At 37.6% G+C, this 26399-nt stretch overlaps 1 protein-coding gene across 3 annotated transcripts in view; it reads right to left on the reverse strand.

Moving 5' to 3' along the window:
- Window positions 1–26399, reverse strand: part of Eip75B (Ecdysone-induced protein 75B) — a 133415-nt gene that overhangs the window by 24171 nt on the left and 82845 nt on the right. The window contains exon 1 of one of the 3 annotated variants that reach the window (XM_074087845.1): window positions 21296–21366. The exons of the other annotated variants lie outside the window; for them this stretch is intronic. Coding sequence (XP_073943946.1) covers window positions 21296–21326 — 31 coding nt within the window. The 5' untranslated portion in view covers window positions 21327–21366. Of the gene's footprint in view, window positions 1–21295; window positions 21367–26399 lie in introns of those variants that run through there. 3 annotated transcript variants of the gene reach the window in all.

Raw genomic sequence — 26399 nt, forward strand, 5'->3', positions numbered from 1 at the left:
GTGCGAGCTGGAGCCGGGGAGGCGTCGGCCTTGGTTCGTTCGTTAACCGCGCGGCGCGTGTAAGCCGCGATAAATTCGGCACTCGCGCTCGAGTCTACTGACCCCGTCGCTGTTTGCGACCAAATGGTCCCCTTCACTATATTTAACGGCTGCTGTTGAAAACAGTATCCATTTTTTATTCGCGTTAGCTCAGCCTAGGAATATTCTAGCGCAAAAACAACTGGTTGAGGACGGGCCAATCTTTGAGCGCCGAGACTACGGCGCTCTAACATGTGGTTGAATCAAATTCATCATTTCTTTTGGTTTAGTTCTTTTAAGATTTTTATTTATTTATTTATTTATTTATGTATTTGGGCACAAACGGTACAATAAAACTTACATTGTAAACAATGACATCAAACATTAACCAACAAAGTTGCCACAGGTTATTAATTCCCAATAGGTAATAAAGTATGAAACGGGTAAAGAAATAACAAACACACAAAGAAAAGAAAAAAGGCTACGACTTGCAAAAAAGAGAACGTGCATATAACCCATTCTCAAAAAAATGGCATAACATTACTTAACTACTACTAATGACAGTCTTATATTTACTAAGAGAAATGCTAAATATATGCAAAAATTCTTCGAGTTTCCGGAATTAAATAGTAACAATTGTTAACCGGATTATTTTTTCTATCAGAAGCGATTTGAGGCGTTCGAGTTTTGAGTTAGCTATTAGTATTATAGGTAGGTAGGCATTCACGATGACGCGTGCCGTGGTTCTTATTACAATGTCTAATTTTGACAAAATCACGCGTCTTCGTGGATGGCACTAGGTATAGTCGGCTACATAATTACCAGAGGCCGGAATTCTCGTGGCACTTTTCAGCTGTCACAGGGTCTTCTCGTTTATCGACTTCCGATATACATATGTAAATCGATAAATACAGAATAAAATATTTGAAACGATTACCAGTACAAGTAAACAACACGCAGTCTTATCGCGAATGAGCGATCTCTTCGAGATAACCGCTTTGGTTACCAAGTTTTTGGAAATTTTACATAGAAATTAAGGGGCTGTTTCGGCATCCATTAATTAGTGTTAACTGACGGTTAAAAGTGATGCCGTCTTCGTCTATTCCAACAAAACAAATAGAGACGGCATCACATTTAACCGTCAGTTAACACTAATCAATGGATGGTGAAACAGCCCTTAAATCAATAATATTTTACTGTTTCTTGTAAATAATTATATAAACAAAAACGCAACTGAACTGATTAAATATGACGTTGTTAACTATTAACTGTTCATTGTTTTCATTGCAAATCTCTATTTCACATTTTTCACTACTCAAAACTTATCAGATAGAGATTGCCCTTTAGTGATAAGACCGCCTGTTGCTTACCTCTACCTACTTTTAATCTTCTTTAATATAATGTATCGATAAAATAAGTCGAAGTCGATAAACAAGAAGTCCCTAAGACAGAAAAGTGCACCGAGAATTCCGACCTCTGCTAATTACCTACTTTAGGACTGAACTTGTATGTACCTAGTCTCGTGAGAAACGTGTTGTTCTTATCGTAGAGTAGGTAGAGCGTTTACTGCTTGGGTCACCCATTATGTTGTCAATCTAATTGAGGACTTTTACAATGAATTGCGACCCATTTAGAAAAATCTATTTGGCCGACATGTCATTATCATATTTACATACCTAATAATTATTTCGGCCGCATTTGGTTTTGTGCCAAATATAATGTATTAGTCTATTTACAAACAAACATATATTACAACAAAGTGTCTTGAAGAAATTGATGATGGTTTCAAGGAGCGATCTGTATTTGTCATTTATTTATATTCGAGCTCACCCATTCTGGTCCACCGCATACTCAGTAGACTTTTTATGTATCTTTTAGTAGGTATACAATATCTTGAATCTAGTATAATCTCTAATATATAAAAACTTCTCCGAAACGGCTTGACCGATTTTTATGTTTTTTTTGTGTAAGTCTGAGAATGTAGGACGTAAACTATTTTTCATACTTCTACGCGGACGGAGACGCGGGCAACAGCTAGTAATATATAGAATAATAATAATGATATTCTGCTACGGCTGAAACTATATTACAAATATGACTAGCGCATCAGGGCAGCTTCAAAAGGTCGATCGAGCTAAGCACGCGGTAGAAATGCAAGCAACTAACCTACAAGTGCAAGTGGAGAAAGTAAGCGCACTACCTAGAGGTATTACAAACTTTCATCCGATCCGACCGGTTTCAATTGATTTTTTCTACCAAATGTCGTGGCGCCACCTTACTCTACTACTTTTTAACGTTTAACAGACTTTTTACTTTTTTATTTTCTGTTTACACCGTACTGCTACCGACTTACTACTTTTATGACCTGTTTAACTGACTGTGAAATACTTGAGCTGGTTAATTTAATTTAACATTTCAGCCTTTTATTTGTACAAAAAGCGGCGCAATTTAAATTATGCTAAGTTCTATGATCTATGAAACTACAGTTAACTTTGAAACTAATCTAAGCATTATCTGGTGAGTCGCTTATTTGCGAACACTACGAGTTACTATAATTACGTACGGTTACTCGTGGATATTACATGTTCGCGGTCGCAGTTCATTAAACTGATGCGTATTTGTACAATTTGCGTAGGACGCAAGATTGCTTTTATAACCCAAATTAAAATAGAAAAAAAAGTTACCTCTAATCGTGACTGGGAAAATACACTGACACAAAAAATGGTCGCTCTTGTTACTGTAGCTTTACGAAATAACAGCACGGTGGTAGACTGTGAACTAGGAACAAAATGTATTGCCTCCGGCCGCGCGATAAATGGATTCTTTGCAGACAAAGTCGCGACCAACAGCACATTTTTGGTTTTATAAATCTTTATAGGCTTTTTAGTTTGAATATTGCATATTTGTTAATCAGTCGTCGCACTTTTTTCTGCTACAGAACACTTCAGCACGCGCACATCGTATACATATTATTAAATTTCAAGTAATATCAAAACTTCTTTTCATAATCGAAGCGGTTTCGATTTTTAGCAATCGGTAATTTGTGGGCTTTGTGTGTACTTCCTCATTCCCCAGCTGGCGGTGAAACGCGGCACCAGACCGCACCTTGTCATTAGTAAAAAGTGGATAGGTGGAGAACGTCATTTACATAGTTCGGGGCTTTGTTAAGTTTTTTTAAGAGGGCAACTATAGTCGTTGGTGTTACGCATGTGCCACGCATTGCCGCGTGCCGGGTCGACAGACGGCCGGGTGATCGACAGACGACACATTAAGCGATGTAAACTGGCACTTATTTATTTACTTGCTCTTTACAGCTTTCCTTTTGTAATTGAACTTAATCATAACATGTTAAGTGACTGAAACTTGTAGGACGCCTTCCTTTAGAGTTTGGCATTTTGGTTTGAATACCTAATTGTTTTGGACAGCGCAGCGGCAGGACCGTGGTTTTTTTTTGGCAGCCAGTTTTCGGAAATGCAAATGTTTATGACTTCTACTTTGCTCATCAAACTTAAGATTATGGATTAATATATTTTGTGTTGTTGCGGGATCGTAGTCCGTCATAAACTCATCTCAAAATACTCACTCATCTCATCATAAAATACCTAAATAGAAGTTATTGCTAAAATTTTTACAATGAAGATTTCTTAATTACATATCTTGAAACTGCTATTCGTATCTACTTATGTATCTTTAACATCTCCAATTAAGATTTTTAGACGTGCTTAGATTAGTACTTAACTTAGGGAAGAGAAAAATTCGTGTAATGTTTCGATTGGAAGTCTTGCAGTTATATTTTTTATTAGTTTTGTTTTGTTTTGACTTTCTGTCGAGTCTACTTCTGTCGAGTCGAGAGTACATTCTCTTGTCAGTGTTAGTCTTACGGAAAGCACTGGTAGAATCAAAGATCAAAAATCGAACAGCCTTTAAAACCCTATTTTCAAAACTATTATTTTATCCCACTAACTAATATTATAAATGTGAAAGTTTGTAAGTGTATTTGTTAGTTTGTTTGTTAATTCATCACGTCTAAACCGCTGAACCGATTTAGATTAAATTCGGTATACAGATAGTGTGAGTCCCGGGGAATGACATAGAATAGTTTTTATCTCGGAAACTTGCATAGATCTCGCGGGATATCGATAAGTCAATTCTACAAGGACGGAGTTGCGGGCAACGGCTAGTTTTAATATGAAATTAATCAGTTAAATTATATTGAGAGTTCGAGGATCGTACAGAAGTCTTTTCTAGTCCACGAAGCAGGGCTTAGGCGCCTTAGTGCCTTGGATTAGGCCGCGGGTCACCCAGTGTCGGCGACCATGCGCCTTGCACTCAACTTTGTCTCGTAACGCTGCGGGTGCGCATGCAACCCTTCTCGCCCTGGCAGAGTTGCAATTCGATAAATGCGGTTGAAAAGTTCCAGGGTGATCATGCCCTATTCGTATGAGATAAGAAGCACCTGTTTGCAATTTTAAGCTGGATATAGTTTTAATATGGTAAGTAAAAAAAAACAATGTTTACACGACTGCCCTAAGAAAAAAGAATGCCTACCTATGAATACCTAAAGCCGTAACATCAAGTGCAACATATTTTTACTGCCGATTCTATCTTGAACAATATTTTTATGTCATAAAAATACTGCTACAGCTAAGCAATACGCATTGCATACCCCCAACTTGTTTGGCTTACCGTACCGTGCCTGTTAAAGAAAGGCTATGCATACCGTAACGCCAAAAAAGGTAAGATTTATTGGGGAAATTACGACCGATAATTACTATATTGGTTCTCCGAACAGTAATTGTTTGTCCTTTTGTGTCATTCTCTCTTCACTGTTTTTGCGTTCCAAATATAACCAAAAGTAAGTAACAATGAATTTTAAGATAACAGGCAAGTTCGCTGCGTCTGGTTGGCCGAAGTTTTGATGTGGGTTTTGGCATGAATTATTGTGCCCGGTCGGTCGTGACCCACATTATCGCGGGATCAGGGAGCAACTAGCGAATTCAATACCATCTGCTGCTCTAACAAAAGACCAAGAGAACTTTGCTAACCCTTAAGCGACTTCCTTTCATTATAATTTTTAAGGATTCCAATAGTTTTTTACCTATTTCGCAAAAAAACAACAGGTAAGCGCGCGGACGGGTCATGGATAAAAAATCACACGATGCGATTCGACCTACCCTTTCTTTAGATCTCGGGTTTCACGAACAGGTAAGTCTCAACTTTTTGCCGAATGTGTATCTTTGTGCAAGTTTCGCGATATCCAACTCTTCTGTAAGGATGTGAAAAAAAAGCTTAAAATTATTGTTTAATCGAAACCATTTCTGACGACAAAAAACGATTGGATTGAAATTTTACAATAAAAGATTTTTTAGCATTTCTTTTGTTGGATGGGTTCGTAACCGACATTCCCAGATAGTCGGACGCATTGTGCCGACGCTAAACGATATCGCGCCGAGGGATGCGCTTTCAAATCTGCCTGTTAATGACAAAATAGCAGCGGGACGCCGCGCAATATTTTCACAATATTGTATTTTCATTATAAAGTTACATGATCAAAATTTGACATAAAAATTTGAAGTTTACACGAATGATGAATAGTTCGTCATAAATCGTGCGATTACTTCTATTATCACACGCTAAAAAGCTCACGTTGCGTGCTTGATATTCGGTGACATTCCTTCAAGGCGTCAATTTGGGTAAAATTTACTATTTTACTCACATAATGGATCGAGAACAAGTAAACAAACGGTCACCGGGGAAGTTTTAGTTCTAAATAATGCGGTGGCGTTTATTGTTGCAACAATTATTGGGTCTTGTGATGATTATGTGGTCCCTTTTGTGTAAACGGCCCAGCGGGACGTTTGGACATCATTAAGTTGCTGATTATACAATGGACTCATGCGATTTGTAAAAACTACTTCTTAAAGTTCTCGGCATGAAAGGCGTGGCGGAGGCTACCGAAGTGAATGCATTTCGTACGCATGCAGTTGCATTAGTAATTGCGAGTGCACGACAGCCGCGGTGGCCGATGACGGCAGCGCGTCGCGGGCATAGGGCGAGCCCCGTTAGCCGGGGTGACTGACTCCACTGCAGCCTGGTGCATTGTGCTCCAATGAGAACACACTAACGTGCAATAGTAAAAACCGAACCGACTATGCCTAGATACTTTACCCTGTAAAAGGCCTCGATGTCACAGTCAGTTGTCGACTTTATCACTCACCTGAAACAAAGTAAAGATTTTTTTTAGTTAAAAAGTCTGTAGTCATTTGATGAGCTTGGTTATTTTATTTAGGTAGCCATCTATTTTGCTCACATTGCTTATTAATAGTCAGACACCCCTGAAACGAATAGGTATTGAGGCCGTTCACACTCCACATAATCGGTTTATATGCTAATGCTCGCATTGTTTCTAAGTCAAAGTCGATTAACACGCATACGTTTAAACAGACATTCAGTTCTATGATGTATTTTCTTCGGTTGGCACAGGAAACATATAGGGTCAACGATCGAAATGGTGTCGTTCACTGTCGAAGGTGGCTACTGAACTCAGGCAGTTGTCCTTGAAACCACCGAAATCGCCAATCACCAACACAGGCGCAAGAAAGAGACTGTCTCGCGAAATCACGATGCTCTAAGGCACAGGACACGTTGCGCGCAAACTGCGTAAGCGCCTTTTTGCGTCCGAAATCTGTGCTCTCAATCTTACACTAAGCTCATTGGGTACAACATGGTGAAATTCACATCCGAACGACAGTTAGGAGGATTGTGTGATTTTTAAATACATTATAATATAAATATTCAGTAAATTTAATTTTGTTCATGACTTATTGTTTTCATACAAAACAAATTTCGGTCATTACGTGTTTCTAATGAATCCAAGTTTTAATAAGCAAAACATACAACCTAGATTTTGTTTTGATTGACAATATACTAATAATATTAGTAAACGCTTAGGGGGTTGGGACGCATCATCACCGTTTGTATGACAAGGCTTGTACGAAACACTTGTTGTACGAAAACTAACTTCACAAACCTATCTAGAAAGACCCACTCATCTTCAAGATTTCTTTCTCACACAAAAAGACATTACTAATACTCTTCACTTACTTTAATGAAACATATTACATAATTCATGTTGCTCCAGTCACTTCATGTCATATTAAAATGTAATGTGAACGTAATCTAATCGCTCCTCTCCTGATACTGTGGTGGTAGCCGAACGCGCTCAAAAAAGATGTTAATATAACTCAAAGTTAACCCACACATGCGGACAGTAAGACGCTATAACATATCGAAGCTGAAGAAACAAATCTCACCAGCACATACAAACGGGGAGCAACGCACGCGGTTTCAAAACTGAACTGTACGTGAAAACATGGTGAATTGTTCAACTTTTGGCTTGGCCAAACATCTGTATGTGTATCTTGAATTAAAAACTTAGTTGAAATGGTTGTAAGAAAGAGGCTATAGATTATAGTATCCAGAATGTTGTCTTAATCCTAAATAGATGCTAAGCTTTTTCTGTATTTTAAACGACTGATATCTTCAAGGTAAATTGCCAGTTGAACCACAAAACACAGATAGTTCAGAAATCAATCTCCATACAAGTGCGCTCGAGCAACGCACACATAAAAACTGCTCACGGACACGACATCTCGGACCGGTTGGGACCAGTGCGAGCGCGAGTGCCATCCGCTTGAAACACGCGTCTGTAGGTGAACTTTTTTTTGCAATTATTGAGCAACAAAAAAAAAGTTATTATAACCGTTCAGTGGACGGTTGTTTAAATTAAATAATCGTGAATCTCGCCAGTAACGAAATCGTCGCAAGATATTTTCTGTAACAAATTTATAATATTACAATGACATTAAAATTAAAATATTTTAGTTACTTATTAATTATATTTCCTTGTTATTGTTTTTTTGGATTTATTTGGTTATAGCACGCAGCACAGATTGCTAAAGGACCTGGGTTCGATTCCCAGCGCTGGTCTCTTTTTCTGGTTTTTCTGTGCATCCATGTCTCACTTTGTATTTTCGATATTTTAGAGACGTCAAATAAATGTAAAAAAAATATTTCAAGGCCCCCGTACCAAGATACAGCGATAACACTGCCATGTCCGATACACTGATTTAACAATTAAACTTTGAGGATCAATAAATGATCCAAATTTAAGTTTTTTGAAAATGTTACAACACAATAGAAGCTTAATTTTGTGAGTAGAATCGAATCTTGAATTTAAAGCCCCATGGTCAGAGACACCCTGTATATCTTTGTAGTAGTACACTATCTGTTACATACAACCAATGCTATCAAAAAACTCTTAATGCGGTGAAGTCTTCGCGTAACATGCGTGCAATTTGCCTCACAGATGAAGTGAGTGCGTAGAATTAAAAAAAAACGTTAAGTTGAGACGGTTTTTGAAGAAAGATGAAATCATATTTTTGTAGTCATACTTGTGTACCTACATTTATAATCTGACTCCGATGAGTAATTTCCGGGCGAAAAATTTGTCAGTGCAGAAGAGCGGTGGGTCGGTCGATCGGGCGGGCGGGCGGTTTGGTTGGGTTGGGTAATAATAAAATTTGTTTCGCATACCTAATAGGTGCGCGTGTGTGCGCGCGGGCAGTGACCGCCGAATCTCAAGGTCTGCGCACAACGCGGTAAACAAGTGCCGCGCAGATAGCCGCCCGTGCCAGCTAGGTGCTTGCCTACATACCGACTTTGTATCTACATACCTACTCCATTATGTGGTAGGCATCAGAGTTATATATAGCGTTCCTTTCGGGTTCGTCGAATAATATATCGGTATGATACACTAATATTGTAACAATACAGTCAGCCAAGAGCTGACAATAAATGAAACATTAAACCGCCAATGACGTTCGGCCATGTGACTAACGAAATAAGAAATAAGGAAAAAAAATCTCATGTTTCTCTAAATGGCGTATAAATACATTAACCACAACCAGTATTGTAAACACATATTTCACTATACGGATGTTATTATATATTTTGATAGACTGTTTTTGTCATTCTACAGCGACGCAACGAATGGGGTCCTTGAAAATACGCGGGCTATTGAAAGTTCGCTGGCACATGTTAATTTAGACACGTGTTAAATAAACATCAGCATTATTTTGAAACGTTTTTGGCCGGAAAACATTCCATGTAATATGTATCAATAATTTACTACAGTCGTGAAAATATTATTACACTTTTATGCCAAAATACAGTAATCCTACTACTTACGTACCTACTTGCAGGGATGAACACGCCTAAACACTAAAGGGCGTGGCTTATAGATGCGAAAGAATGCAATATAATGAGAGCCAAAAGCAGCGTCTGCACACAAATACTCTCAAATACTGCGGCCATACATGGGAAATACGCTGCGATGCCTGCGATCCCTCTAGTATGCCGTATGATTCATACATAATATTTTGAAATATTGACGTCAGCGGCAATATATAATTATTTAATTCGTTTTTTTTTTTTTTTTTTTTTATTTCGTTTAACATATACTTAACCATCACACATAGATAGAAAAAAAGCTTTTCTACGAGATTGTAGATATTCTTGATATTAATTTATTAATATGAAATTTAAATACCTATGTAGTTTAGTAAAAATCCGCTTATTATTTAGTGTTTTTAAAAGGTATTTTTGAAACTAAAATCTATCACGCCAAAATCAATAATCACGTTTTCGCTTCTTGGTAACTGTGGACAAATACCTATAAGAGTCTATTTTTTCGATATATCGCCGTAAGATTCAATACTGTAAGATTCAAGTATAAATATAACATAGGTCGGTCTTAAGAATATAAGATGTTTCGTGTGATAGAAAATCTATTTAACTAGATGCCTTACGTCATCGTCGTAAGGTTTACACTCCGGCTTATTTTCCGGTTTATTGTCTATCCGCTACAGCGTGCTACGAGTGTCTACGGGCTACGCGCTACGCGGGTCTACGCTGATCTGTGAGCCAGTGGACCAGGCCACCTTCTCTCGAGGTTTGTGGGCAAGGCGACCGCCGCCATTTGGGGAAATGGTCCGCACGGTCACGGGGTCGCATCACACGCTCCGCCGACTGCGGACTATAATAGGGTAATCTTATTTAATTTGTGGAATAGTGTTAGCCGAATATTTTGTTGGTTTGATTTCTATGCAAAATCAAAATAAAAACGTTGATTCTGTAGATACCCTTATCTACTGTAAATTGCACCACCTGCTAAAATGTATTCCTTACTTTTGTCCATTGTAAAAATTGCCTGGAAGAGATCGCTCTGAAGCGATAATGCCGCCTATTGCTTACCTTAGAAAATCTCTATATACCTGTGTTTTCTGTACTGGGTTCTATGTGTAAGTGTTCAATAACGAGTTATTGTAATTATTATATTGTATTTATTGTAGGCCGAAAAAGGCAAATGTCTCTTTTTTATGCTATCAGTGTGCTTTCAGAGAGACCATCATTGAAAAAAAGAATACAGCGCAAGAGAGTAGTATCAAAACGAAAATCATAATAAAAATAACTTAATCACTACACAAGCAAAACAAAGAGACAAAACAACTGTAGAATTTGAATAGCATAAAACTCTTATGGATATTATCAAAGTGTTTGAATAGTGATAGGCTAAAAGTGTCATTTTAACCAAAACATTTTAATGGTTTGTTCTTCTTCTGTTTGATTTAAAATACAAAATGAGTTTTTATGGGGTTTGCTAGTTTGGTAGGTAGTTTTGGATCAAACTTGGGATCAAACACAAGTATAATTTTAATTAAATACCCTCCTGAGTCCTAAAGTCCTATTTTTTTAACATACCTGCATAGTACTTAAGTGGGTGGTGCATGGTTGGTTGTTATTTTGGTTATTAAGTATTTATTTGTACTTTATAAACATTCGGCCGTTATTCTATCTTAGTGTTCATTGGTCCTTTATAAAGTACGCGAGGACTCACGAAGATATACCGTATATAACTAAGATGCATATATATTATACTACTATACTTAAATACAGGTTCTTTTACGCACATCTACCACTGGCGTCTCATTGACCTCCACGTTCCTCATCCTATGTTACAGTAGAACTTGACATGAGTGCTTCTCGTGGTCCACAGTTCCACACCGACGAAGTCGCGGGAAAAACCTATTAGACATGACGTGATTGAGATATAGAGTGACCTGCTCCTCGAGTATAACCTATAACAATACCCAAGTAAATAAACTGTTCAATATACAATAAGCGAAAGGTCTAGAAACACCGATGCCCCAAATTCAAATTAGGTTGAATCTGTAATAACAGTGGAAAGTTTTGGGAACAAAGCGAGCATTCGGGGGCACGTAAGCACCTAATTAAATTTCTCTTTATCAAGTTCAATGACATTTTATCATTTCTCCTTGAAGTTATCTTTCGACTTTGTCTCAACAATTGACGAATTCACGGTATTTTGTTACCTGATAAAAGTGATAAACGTTTTCGTGAAAAACAACAACCCGTGTTCAAATTTGCATGATGCCTTATAGAAGGTTAGGTAAGTGTTGAATCACCTGCCGTCAATTAATATAAGAGAGCTGTTCGTTTACCCCATTAAACGTGTGAGAAGTCTGAGCTACCCAAATGCGTGCAGTTTACCGAGCTTCTCACTGATGTTAAGTAGTTTTTCCGAATGATTTGGTCCAAATCAGATGAATAAATCTTTGTAGATATTTTGCGATGCCTTAGAGCATTTTTCCGCACGGTTTGGTAACCCCTGATCTTAGGGAAGCTTGCCAAGTGATCTAGGCGGCTGTTACTGTGAAACTCTATCGGCGCGGTGGCTCTTCCTTGTCCCGGGTCGGGTGTCCGCGAATAGACGCGGTTCCCCGACGGCTGCACTGCAAAGCGCCGCCGTCGCCCGATGTCGATGCCCTCTTTGAACTTTCCACTCGTTAAACTTGATTATTGACACATGGCGGGTGCTGGCTCACCGGCGTTACGTAACTCACCGGATTGAATTTCTAAACATTTCTCGCCGGAATCCAGTTGGAATTTCTCTAGCGTTACGCAGTACGATATGTTTTGGTATACCCAAACTCCTCGATGTGTCCAATTGGATAATAATTAAGTGCAATGTGTACGAATGACTATAAAGAGGATAAGTTTTCCGCCTCAGTACTGAATTGCTCTGTTAGTTGATATACATGTTTAATAATTGTCATGTGCAGCGGATAGCGTAATACGCATGCGCGACGCGTAATCATGGTGGCGGCAGGATTCGCACGGTGTGCAGTGCAAGCGGTGCAGCGCGGTGCAGCGTGCGAGAGAGACGCAGCGAGTTCAATGGTATTTTATATAGTGCATCCGAGTTCTTTAACCCCTTAGCCTACCTGCGAATGAGGTAGCTCGGCCGTTGAGCCTGACTATACTTCTATGAACCCATGAACTACGCGTTACTGTCTGATCACTATTGGCCAAGTACAATGACTCACAGTATGCTAGAACCTATACTTGGAGGTATACTACTTCAAGCCATAATATGTAGGTATTTCGAATACAAGCTGACTAGGTTTCCCCAAGAACATAAAAATGTTATATACATAGATGTAATTAAGAGTAAAAGTAGTAAGTAAGAGAAGAGCAATGTAAGTAAGAATAAATGAATGAATTTTATTACGGCAAGTCATGCGTATATAGTGAGAGTCGAGAAAGAAATGAATTGCCATGAAAACATAATAACAGTTGGCGAAATCTAAAACTCTCGTATGCAGAGAATCAGCATAAAAATTAACTGCAAGTGTCGTTAACACTGCGTTTCGGCAGTGATGTAACCGCGTGTCGCATGCGGCTCACGCGACGCGGCGACTTGACGCATGTCAACTATAATCTAGGATTTTAAAAATTCGCAGCAGGTGTAGGCTGCGCGGGCGCGGGCCGGGGATCGGGGAGGGACGCAGTGGACGGGTTTCCGTTGTTTCGCAATATCACGGGTTCAATGACGCCTCGGTATAATTGTTGGCGTGGCAGCGAGTTCTCGACCCCTTCACTTCTAACCGAGAGTACCAACCGTAAACATGATACACTGACCTTTCGATTATATATTAATCTCTTGACATGAGTTGCTATACCAGTCCAATCTTATCAAGCTCCTAAACTACGAACAGATAACAAAGTAATAGTTAAGAAAGGGCAGCTAAATAATTAAATATTGACTCGTCTAGTGACCTACAAAGTAGATAGTACAATGTAAATATGGTCGATCAATAAGTAAAGCAAATAAAAACTAATTGCTGCGATATTGACCTCTTTATTTCCTGCTATAATAGATTTTGTCCTTATCATGGACTTCACGCGAAGTCAGAAATGGAACAAGGAAATTAAATGGCAACGTTACACCAAGCGAATGAAGTAAAACCGGACAAGCGCCAGTTGGTCTCACACTACTTTTTTTAAATATATTTTTAAAACGTTGGTGTTGTGAATATATTATTATCTAAAATCCCTAATTGCGAATTTTAAGATCTAGTGAAGAACGACATAAACACGTTTCCTGTATGGTGTTTACTTTAAACTTGTTTACATTTATATTATTTTATTTCATAATAGTTATAGCTAAGTCTTCCTTTCAAATCTACCTATTAAAGACTCATCAGATATAGCCCTATGAAAGACGGACAGCTGCACGAGTAGCAGTCTTAGTGATAGAGTTCAAAACCCTAGCAAGCATTACGACGGATCACAATGGCTGACGTTCACACGGATGGATCATAGTCGTCGTCGGTTCATTTGGCGTAATTCGGATCTATAACATTTTGAGCTTTAAACATATTGGCAAGCTTTTATTGATGATGGATTTACATAATTCTTTCGGCTAATCCGAAATCATTAAATACAAATCTATATCCCTAATTAGTTTTCTTTGTCTTTTTGTTTTGTATAATTTGAATTTTACAGCGCATTGGTGTTAACTGTAATGCTGTAATTTTTTGTTGACTAATAAACAAATATATTGCTCCAAGAAATACCTACGTTATTACTTTTCAAAGTATTAACAAGGATACAAATTATGATACTACGTATGCAGTTATTTGTTTACATTTGTATCTGTTATAAATGTATGCACAAATCAACGACTTGAAACAAACATTTTCAGTTCATAACAAAGAAATAACACTCCATCTTCATTAAGACATTGAAATTAAATCACTTAAAAATGTGAATGTTCAACAATTTCGTCTAACGTAACAGTACATTAAAATGAATTATCACTCGATTTTGAGTGAATTTGCCGAGTTAGTTACATAGTGTGTTACGATGTCGTGAAAGCTAAGTGTGAGCGTTGACCTCCGCGCGAGCGACGACCCAGCGCCAGCGCAGCTAGACGTGCAATCGACTTATTATCATTTCTGTTACCACGATTAAATCATAATTGAATAACTATACAAAGTTATGATACCTGAGTCAATCAGAAACAAAATGACAACTTTGTCACAGGATGTCGAAAATCAATTGTTCATACGAATAGTAAACCGCATTACAGAATTATTAACTAAAATAAAGTATCTTAAATATTTTTTTATAATAATCTACAGCCAGGCTTTTCTTTGATATTACTTACAACCAGGATTTTCTTTTATGTTACTAAATGTGGTTAGCAGGTGTTACTTTATGTAAATAAATAGTCTTCGACTTATATATTTTAAAATAATGGAAGCATATAAGACTAAAATCGCTTTAAAAGTAGGCAGGTACCTAGATACAAAGCGAGTTGTTTTATAAAAGCGTTTCAGCAACAACATTGTTAAAACTCTGAATTGTTCAAAATGCCGTCCCATATTCAATGAGATCGAACGCATTCAAATGTGTACGTTAGGTATTGTATCGCACAATTCGATCTGGCATAGTGAGTGCGTTTCGTAAGCCGTGGTCGATGACTCCGAACGTTCTAGTGCATCTCTCCGCGTTGCGTAACCGCGAGAAAGTTGACTTCCGCCAACCGAATGGCGCTTCCAGATCTCAAGTCAACGGACCCCACGAACCCACAGACCACAATTAGTATCGATATCTTGCTAATAATGTAAGTATACTCGAAAGAGATGGAGTAAACAACAACAACGTTCGACAACATCAATTACGTAAACACCGTTAACTTTTTATTATTTAAACACGCAAACCAGAGCTTTTGTTACATGCGAATTACACGATCGCCGTCATGTCATGTAATGTCACTGTCACACTATCATAATCGAGGACATTTTTATATAATTCTGGGTCAATGTACCGAGGCGATGTTTTGTTCGGCTTATCAGTCCTGATATCGCGCGGGCTATGTATGTCACTGATACTGATATTGTCGCCTGCTGCATAGTGTGTTTGTTTGTACAACAGCCATATTTGACAACCTGGCTACTAAGTAGTGGGTGAGTTTTTCCCTGTAACGAGAAACATACTGCCAGCGAGTCCTCGTTCAGAAGGTATAAAATGTAGTGATGTATGTACATAGAATATTAAAAAAATCTCTATGTATTTTGACCCTAATTACTTATACGCTACCAAACGCATTGGTATCTTAAGCTAAGCATTAAAATTTTATGTTTCATTTCAATACCTATGCTTTATTAAAATACACAAACCGACACTTAAATGTTGGGAGAGGATATAACTGAACTATTTGTACGTTTTAAAGTGAATTTCAAGTAAGATTTTTATATTCAACATAGCCCTAAGTTGGTTGATGTTGACTTAAATTAAAATAAAGCTGGCGTAAAACTGAACAAATGTTTTGTTATATCTCGATTTTATTGTGTTATCGCGCAGAGCATGATGGCATGAGGCAGCTTGTACTCGTATTGAAAATCCGCCTTCAGAGGTGAGTGACCCATTCACAAAGTCGTTTTATTATTTGTACAATTGTGTTTGTAGATTCGATTCAAGGACAGTATTTACGTCAGCAGGGCAATCGACTATCAAGCGATGCGATCGAAATAGAGTTTAAGACATTTTCATCTTTATTACGCTTCACTAGGTTAAAATTTGCAAGTGGCCGACTTCGAAATTATTCGTTGATAAACTGGATTAAGCTCCGGATTTAGAGGTCAACGATTCCAGGTTGATTTTAATTTAATAATCAGCTTTGTTTATGTCTGCGTAATCTAGGTTTTTTTTGAGCGCGCTAGGATTATCCGGAGGTCAACCACCTCTGGTATTGAAGAGCAGTGTAGATAAAGCTTGCAGAGTACAAAGCTGAAGTGGAATAGAATGTGACAGTGACGACAGCACTTACTGGCTCGCGACTTGACGACAATGCGTCTAGGCGGTCATTCACCCTCCCTCACATGCCCCACCAGGGCGCATACCCTCGCCATTCAACTACATACTTTCTAAACAAAACTTTTGTGCAAACATCGTAAATTTGTGCAATTTCAGCAAATTCCATCAAAATGCCATTAATAGGGCAACTTGTTAGTGGGTGTTATTTGTAAACAACGACTCATCTTACCGAAACTTGAATAAGGTTAAAAGTAACTTGGTTTTAATTACATAAGTAGATAAGCGCGGTATAAACAATGCTCCAGAACTGCTGAATTAGTCAAAAAAAGTCGACGCAATACGGAAAGATCACTATCGTTTCAGTGGCCTAATTTATAACTCCGTTTTTTATTGATCATACCAATCAAATAATTGAGGTCAATTGTGCTAATACTACTGGACGTCATTCGCATATGATGTAAATTAGATGATAGTTCCTGCCTACTATGATAGTTCCTGTCTTTGCGGCCAGAAACAATAAATCGTGAATCTATTCAGTATTTCCAGCACCTAGGCGATCTGGTTGATATATCGACAGTGCGACTACAACTACAGAGTTATTTTACGATAAGCTCAAAAAATACCATCGACTTTTTGATATAACTCTATCAGAGCTATTATTGCAAATGATATAGAAATCACTGTTAAATGACTGTACCGTAAGACATGTACCTACACGTTTGAAGGAATAAGAAGCTTCCTTTCAGTAGCGGCATATCGCCGGGGATTATGCAAATCTGCTTATCTACCATAAGTAAATAAGCCGCGTATCTACACTACGTGTTGTTTTGCAGGGGAAGGTTTTAACTTAATATTTTGTTAATTCAACCAATTTTGAAGTAAAAATTAGAAATTCGCTAAAGGCTGTGCCAGGATAAGCTAAGTATGGGCGGGTAATTTTATGGATGGTGTGGCTCTACATTAGTAATTAATAATAAATAAATAAATAAAGATACAGGACAATCACAGGGGATTAGTCCCAAATTGCTTAGCCCATAAGTTATGGGTACATCTACATACATATTAAACACCCAAGAACAAACATTCGTATTTTCAACCAATATTGCCCCGACACGGGAATCGAACCAGGGACCTCAAGCTTCGTAGTCAGGTTCTCTAACCACTAGGCTATCTGGCCGTCTCTGGTCATTAATACATATTTATAACTGTAAAAAAACATGATTTTTCTTCTTCATTATTCTAGCCAACTGATTTTTAGCATGCGTCAAAAGCCCAAATCTGAGAGGGGATTCACTTAACTTATCGGCACGGCCAATGTCAAATACGCGGAATAATCCAAATATATGTATGACCTAAATGTATGGTAATAAACTTATGTATTTTTCTTCACTAGCATTCGAATAGTATTAGATGCATAACTATATCCGTTAAGCTATAGATGATGGTGATAACGCTCATCAATTCAGGACGTGTCGCAGGAATGGGCGATGCTATCGGCGCCCGCGCAGGACTGTTCTAGACCCGTACAGTTACTTAACGGCACCGAACGTTTCCGCGTTCACGCATTCGCTGCATTGTCTATGGCTTTTTAATAATTCTAGAACTCAAGCTTTATGAATGATGTCATCGTGGAGCGCGACAATTGCTCGACAGCTAAGCCCAAATTATCTTAACCGTTTGGAGTTGCACGAGACTGAGCTGCGTTCCCACTGAATGCGTAAGTGTAACGAATGATTTAGACAGTAGGTTTGGGCGTACTAAAAGCGTACTAAATACTAGACAGAGCGAACATGTTAACGGCTTCATTCTTTTGTCCATACTTCTAAACTACTAAATACTTTTCGTTTGCATACTCGTAGCTTTTTCCTTTCATTTTTCGTTGTGGCTAATGGCTAGCAACTTTTAAATCCCTACATGGATAAATAACGACTCATTTATGTTTTTATTTTTTGTTGCCACCAAATTTTAACCAGCCAGCAACTTTTGAAGCCACCAATATAGATAGCTCGGGTGCCAGTATTAGTTTCCGCGCCACAGTTAGCCGATATAGGGGAGTCGTGCACGCAGCGGGCGGCCATTGACCGCGGGAACTTGTAACTACATCCGCGCCCTCAGACCCGTAACGGAGTAACTCCGCGGCGCCGCGTAACCCTTACGCCGTTGCTGCTGCGACGCGCCAGCGAGCTATGAACCCACACTCGACAGGGCACAGGCGTTCGCAATGCCGACGAAGCTTCCGCATTTTAAACGGCTTTAATTCTGTTTATTCTAGTTTAAAAATACTTATGTATTTGAACGGAGCTAGTAGTGAGCTACAGATAGCTTGTTTGAATTTACAAAAACATATGCTATGTTTTACTGGAAACTGAGCTCGTGAAAGTTTGAGTGTTTCTTATAATAACTTTATACAGGACATGGAGTTAACCCGACCATCAATTCAGGTCACGCAACCAATCTTAATTTATTATGTATAAGAATTCCCTTAGTGATAGTTTTATTTATTAAACGCCATAGTTTTGATTACAAAATACATAAAACTTTTACAGCTAAAGTTTAAAAAACAGAACAAAACAGCAAATTTCTGAACGCTCTTATTATTAGAAATGAAAGCTAAAGAACAAAACAACCCAACTAACCTATGAACTATTGACCGCTCCGCTCAAGCTAAGAACAACCTGAAGAGTTTCCCCTCATTACGCTAGAAGCGAGCGAGGATCGCGATGGAAAAAAAATCGCGCGAAGGGCAGGGGGCGAGGGGGGGTCCGGGCATTCGCGTGCACTGGCCTATATGCAGTGCGACGACTCTGCGGCGGGAGCGATGCACTTCAAGTGCATAGAACCGCGTACACGCACACAACGTCACCTATTTTCCTATTGCTGTAGGACGTGAGTCTCGCTTACAAAATGCTCTTCAAATGGCTTTCAGGATTAAGGAGATTGGAGAAGTGGAAGGCGCGATTGAAGTATAGCAGCATAAAGAGAGGAGACTGTGCTGGCGAGATGTTGGTACCTAACAAGCTCCTGCAGTTATCAATTTGTATGAGACTCCTATTATACTGAATAGAATGCAGAAAAGAACCAAGTCTTTCATTTTAGTATCTTTACTTTTGGGAGTCTGATTTGTCATTTACATGATAGAGCAACACCAAACTACTAAACTAATAATAGTATTAAGCATGTAACAAAACCCAATCAATCAACCAAACTATTTCTTATGTCGCTAAAGTAACTATCAATGTTAATAGGTTTGATGAATGAAAACCATAGCAACAGTATTGCAAATGATTTTATACGCGATTACGCGTATATGCGTATAAAAGTGGAACGGATATGCACCTATGGAATATGCATAAAGTGCAATGGAGCGCGGTGACCGCCGGTTCCGCTCGGCCAGCGTGTGAAACGTCCGAACCGATAAACGAGCGTTTATTACCAGATGACGGATTTACGAGAGAACAAAATATAACTGTAAGGTTTTGGTGAGTCATGCATTTTAAACTAGTCGGTAGTCGGAGAGGCTAAAGTGCTCTTAAATAATTGTAAACGCCCGTAATCGGGACGTCTTAGGTTGAGAAATAATAGCAAACATATTTTTGAGCTTTGGCTGTTTTAATACTAAATTTTCGTACAAATCAATGAGTGTTATTTTTCTAACGCCTTTACTTATAATTTGATCAAATCAAGTAATGTTTGTTCGCCAGTGTCAAAACCCTGTTGAAACAAAATCTAACAGCAATAATGTCCTGCTTCAAGTTCAATTATTTAAAATTAAACTGTTCAAGTGGGAATCGCTCACATACACGAAAGGTTCCGTACCACCTTACAATTGCCATTACAAAGATCGAGCACAAACGCCCATAGTATTGTACATGAGATACGCCTTTTAAAATGAGATTTTATTTTATTTTTAATATTTGTTCTGATAGTAGCCTTAGTAATAATTCCCATTAACAACCAAAGCCGATTGCAATTGAAGGATAATAACAAAAAATGTACAACATACGAATAAGTAAATACGAATGTAGAAATAAGCAACCTGAGATATGTATGCATAGGAAAAATTCGTGTCTAAATTCCTGTCCAGCGGTGGTGTAGGGGTTATAGCACGCAGCACGGATTGCTAAAGACCTGGGTTCGATTCCCAGCGCTGGTCTCTTTTTCTGGTTTTTCTGTGCATCCATGTCTCAGTTTGTATTTTCGATATGGTTTCACGCGATACCCGTAAAAGTAACAAATTTGGAGTTGAAATAAAAAATACAAAAAGACTCCAAATAACCAATCATAAATACGAATGTGTTGCCGAAAACAAACTTTTTATGCGGAATAAATTTCTTTCGAGCTGTCCTGTTTACATAACAAATTATGAAACTAAAAGTTATTAAAATAGTCTGCTACTCTGTGACTATTTGAATAAGCTAGTAGATATTATACTATCAAAAAACTAGAATACATAACAAAAACTATACGACTTATATAATACAATTGCCGTTCAACTAACAAATTATCAATTTTAAGATCAGCCTATTTCTGGAAGTTGGTAAAGTCCGACTTATAAAATTGCACCTAAACATCGGTTGTAATTTAAACAAAAGCAAGAAATAGTCGTCAAAGTCGTTAATTTTCAAGATAATTTGTATACATGTCACGGTTTTGATTTAATTAATGACCATACCAAAATCTTAACCCTTTCAGAATGGTTTCAAAGAGTTACATTTCAGCGATCGCGCCCGAATTTTAAGTTAAGTTTACGAAATGTTAGTTGTACAGTCGAGTTAATAAACTTGTGAGCAAAAATTTTATCAAAAATATCTGAACACGACTCTATTGCTAACGGCGTAAACGCGTCTTCAGATATTTTTGATCAAATTTTTGCACACAAGCTTATGAACTCGACTGTAGTTTGTGACCCGCACGTACAAACACGTATATTATTAATATAGAAATGTATATTTAGAACAAGACAATAAGGATATGCCAAATTATTATTCCAATTATTACGAGTCTATTTAAAAAGCAAGTTCATTGAACTCACCTGCAAGAGCTCGCGACGGGTCACCCTCCATGTCTCGTGTTAGTCAAGTAAAGTAGGGTTAGAATCGGCGACTGGCGGGTTGGCGCGAAACAGCGGCCGCGTGGGCGCCTCGCGCATGCGCCTGTCGTCACTCAACTACCCCGGATTAATAATTCTAATTAACCACCCTTCAGCTACACAATCTAGAAACTAGGTTTCCCTTTCCCTCTCTCCGCAGTACTGTACAACAAGTAGGTATACAAAATATAGTGTATAGTGCACCCGCGCGCCGCTTTCGAAACGAAACTAACACTCACACTAACGTCAGAGTAATTTTTTTAACGTCGACCAACTCTAGTAACGTACGTTTTAACGTTAATATTTAACGTAAGACTCCGATTCTTTTTTGAAAAAGTTTTTGTTAAGTATTTTTAATAGGTACAGTACAGGTGCACCCTTTTTGTTGGAGGTTCTTTAATTGTTATCAAGATTACTATAATAGATAGGTAGGTACATATTATTGGTAGTTTGAAAATGCGATTGTGTCGTCATCTATACTCTGTAGTAGTTATTACTTTTATAGTTAAATCTAAGTAAACTAGATTAAACGACGTGGAATAAAAATAGTTGCAAGAGTTAAAAACACTTTTTTTTGTTAATTAATTAACTTAGTACAAGTTGAGTAGTAGTAGTAGAGTAAACATGAAAAAAATATTTTATGTCCACCGTTTTCCTGTTTAATTTTATGGCTGCCTTGCTTGTGAATATTGTCTGTTAATGTTTAAAATAAAAACCCAAACTTCATTAAACATTTTCGCCAACCTTATTTGCGGTAAATCATGTGAAATAAAGTATGACAGTCGAGATAAAGAAAAAAGAAAAGAGGAAATAAATTCCAGTTACGTAAGCGAATATGAGTAGGGATAGCGAGTCATCTCGCGTTTGTTGTGGGTAAGTGGGAACGAGGGTGGAGTGGTGGTAAAAAGGAGGGACGTTGGGGTGAAGGGTCGCGCGAGTTCATGGCCACCACCTTACTACCCCGCCAACCCCACAGGCCAGCTAGCCTGCTACCTCTATTTTTAGTCCACAAGCCTCAGTGGGGTTTTTGCTTGATTTAAATTTAAATCCGGTTGTAAGTTCTCTTCCAAGCCTGTTTGCTTGGGAAACAGAAGAAAGTATATTTTTTACTGTATTTTTATTATGCAGTAGTATTTGAACAATAAGTAGGTATTACGATATTTATGCGCATTTCTAAATCGAATTACGCATAATTATGTGGTAATACATACAAACGAGAAAGGACATTTATGCGTAAATAGCTACGAAGTAAATAGGCAAACATCCTTAAAGAAACTAAAATATAAAAAAAACATCGATACTTTGCTACCATATTTAGTGGGTAAAAAAATATGTACCTAAATGAAAAGAAATTCTAGAATAAGAAATGCATTAGATAAAATATTCAACAAGTTAAAAGAAGAGTTTCATGTTCAAAGTTAAAGAAATAATTAGAGCTGCAATTTCTGCTACTCTACTCGCATTTAATTATTCACCATTTTCGGATAACAGTTTCACAGATGTGATTTCAAAAGTATGGCTCCTCTGTGATTTTGAATATGAAACAAAGTTACGATACGAACGAAGTTAACCAAACAGCACGATAAATTTAGAAAGCTAGCGACATCTATCAGACGTTCGCGTTGCAAGCTACTCAACACTAGATGGCGTTCGCGCTCTTATCGTTTGCCGTTTGTGCCGCTAGTGGTTAGTGGTTGGGCTAGTAAATTTTAAACTGGTGAAAAGAAGATGGTTAAGTATTACATACTCGTAATAATATTTATATTGATGTTATGATTTTTTAAACCAAGGAAGTATTCTTTGGATTGTTATACCCACAAACAGATTTAATGAATGAAGGTAATAGTGGTGGTAGTGGTAGGTAACGAATGTTTGTAATCTCGGTACTTATAGATACTTCTCTGTACCATCCTAATTCATAGGTACCTGGGCGACAGAGCTTTGCTTGGGCTTAAACTTGAAAACACGCATTTTCCAGAGAATACCAAGCTAGAACGATCGTTTGCAAATTTCATCGATATTGTTACATTAGTTTCCAAGATCCCCGAAATAAATAAGTAAATTTAGAACATGCCTCTTATTTATTCTTTGTTATTTGATTTATTTTCATTACAGATATTTACTTTAATTAAAGTATAAATTTTAAATTTATTTTTGTAGGTACATGATCATATAACCTGTTACTTGGAAAACTGTAGCAGAATTTATTTTTATTTTATAATACATTCAGCGCTCTCGCAAAATTAACCCAACCCGACACAATACAACGAAACAATAGTCTAGCATACCTGCACAATAACTCCAATTCAAACACCGTCAAACAAAGAAACTTCTTAACCGAGTTAAATTCTGATTTCAGTAATTTGGCGGGGGTAGAAAGGGCGGGCTGGGTTCGTTGACCCCGCTCCCTAACCTACTCGAAGTATTTGGAGCAAGCAGCCCGAGCTCCCGTGCATCTAGGTCACTCACTCACTCACTGACTCACTGAATCATGCCTCACTTAATCGTCGAGACCCTTGCGTTTCGATGTTGTCAAAAGTACGACCCAGTTCTGGAAGCATCGGAGCGCGAAATTGTATATTTGCTTTTTGTGCTTGATTGGGACGACACAGATAAGCGATATTGTAGTGTTTCGACACAGGGGACCGAGACACCTGATTGGCACTTTTGCTCGATGCCAGGGACAAGTGACAGCTGCGTACAATTTGTATTAACATCCGAATCAACGGCATAAAAATACTTGAAGGTAATATAATATAACCTACTCACTTATTGTACGCAACCATACACAGAAACAAAAAAGTGTGAATAATTGTTCAAACTTCTTTTCTTCTGTCTTTTCTCATCTCCTTAGCCGCTTTGTTCTTGCTGTATTTTCTTTTCAAGTTTTTATTAAAATTGCAGTACTTAATTGTATGAATGTCTGTATGTTGTTAAATCTTATAAATAAGTCGAATTTCACCCACTCACAGTGACAGAATTGACTTTAAATTTGGTACAGGTAGGTATCTAGTTTAGATGTCAATGCAAGTACAGTTGTCAAAAAGCTGTGTCAAAAAAGGTTTTTCTGGGAAAAAGTAGCCAAGAGAAATGAGAGTAAGCATATTTTCTACTGTATTTACGCTGATTTCATGCCAGATACGTATTTTTTCATGTTCTTATTAATGTATACGTCGCGATACTAAAAAAGAATATATCTCCTAATCGGTCACATCGTTTCCGTCTCCAAAATACTCAGCACTTGAATGACGCGTCTCTTAGTAAATCAGAAACGAAATATTGACGTCAAACGAACATCTGTTAGGAAATTAATTACAGTTATACTTTAGTTATACCAGTATTCTTGCAAGCTTAGTCTAATACCTCCATTGTAATTTGATACTATTTTCTAGTTACTGTTATGAAAATTTGGCTCGTACCTACATAACAAACCCATGTATAATAATTAAAATAAATCTAAGCCATGTCATATTTTGTAACCTAAACCACGCTGTTATTTATTATATTTGTTAGTTTATAAGAAAATCTGTGTATAGTTAGTATCGATAGTAGGTACACACTTATGCAATTACAGACGATAACGCGTTATATAACCGCTAACAATAAACGACGTGCGGTTACCGCTTATATTTACACCTAGGTACACGTAATACATATACATAGTATTCAATACTCCTCCCAATATATCAGTGCCCGTTTTAATAGGATTCAAGACGTTTATCTTAAGTGTGACATATCCATTACCTATTAAGTAAAAAAAAAGATAAAATTTGCGAGAAATAGGCTTTATGGCCGACAACGACATTATGTCATCAACGTAACGGGCACCTGGATGCACTTAGCGAAAAATTGGGTTAAGGGAAGAGCCATGAAAAGGTCTTTATACTAACAATAAGCGTTCCCGAAATTCAGGTAAATACTTACAATTACAAATAATAAGCAGTTTACTGAGAAAATCGTGCAAATATAGGCAAAACGAGGGACTTTGTTTGCGCTTTACATATAGCCAGTGATTTGTAATTAAGTTATTATAACTAAAAGTTACTATAATCAGATATTACAAAAAATCTGAATGTAAACAAAAACAGTCTAGCTATCAGTTGGATATAAGAATCATTTATTTTCAAAGTGACTTTTATTTTGCAATTGTGTTGACCCTAAACCTGAGCTTACTTTTCAACTTCATAGTCAAAATGTAAAACATACAGAAGCGCAAATACTTAATGTTCCTAAAGTTAACGCTCGATCTCGTCCCCTTAATTTATAAGGCGTCTCGTTATAGCTTAACCCCATTCCCTGAAGTGGCTTAAAATGTTTGACCTACAGACATCATTAAGAATTAAAAGCCAGTACCTAACGGAAGAGTGTAACGCGAGTCGATGTCTAAAAAGTGATGAAAATGGACCATCGTTGAAAAAATGAGGTAACGAAGACAGCTATTTTGTGGAGCAGCCTCAGTCGGTCGCACGAGCGGGTTAGCGGGTTACGAGGAAATCACACAAAAAAACAGTTATACACGCGATAAATAAATTAATTTAAGCAAATATGTGCCTATTGTCTAAACTAAAGTTATAATAATGTAGTCAAAAAAGAGTATTTTATTGGATTTAACTTTGTTTATTGAGATTGCTATGAATAAATTTAGTTACTTTACGTGAATATAATGCCTTACCACCACGGACTCATCAAAGTGTTTGAAGGCAGCAGATTATGAAAAATAAACATATTTAATGATACAGACATAGCTTGCGGCTTCGTTATTAATAAACTGACGTAATCGTATATAACGGACCTCGTCAAATGATTTATGTTGGTCTCAAGCAAAATACGCCTTGAAATTCTAAGCACAATGATTGGCTCCAAGCCTACGACTTTAAGTCTAGTTTAAACTACCTACTATTCAAACCATTTCTTTTTCCAATAACACTGGTTAGAAATTTAAAGTGACTGGGTACATGGAGTAGATATGTCTTTTTTTGCATCGAATTATAACTATCCCTTCAACACGGGTGCCTAGATTGAAAAAAAGAAGATGTATCAGATCAAG

This window comes from Choristoneura fumiferana, chromosome 5, assembly GCF_025370935.1.
Source record: "Choristoneura fumiferana chromosome 5, NRCan_CFum_1, whole genome shotgun sequence".
Taxonomy (NCBI): Eukaryota; Metazoa; Arthropoda; class Insecta; order Lepidoptera; family Tortricidae; genus Choristoneura; species Choristoneura fumiferana.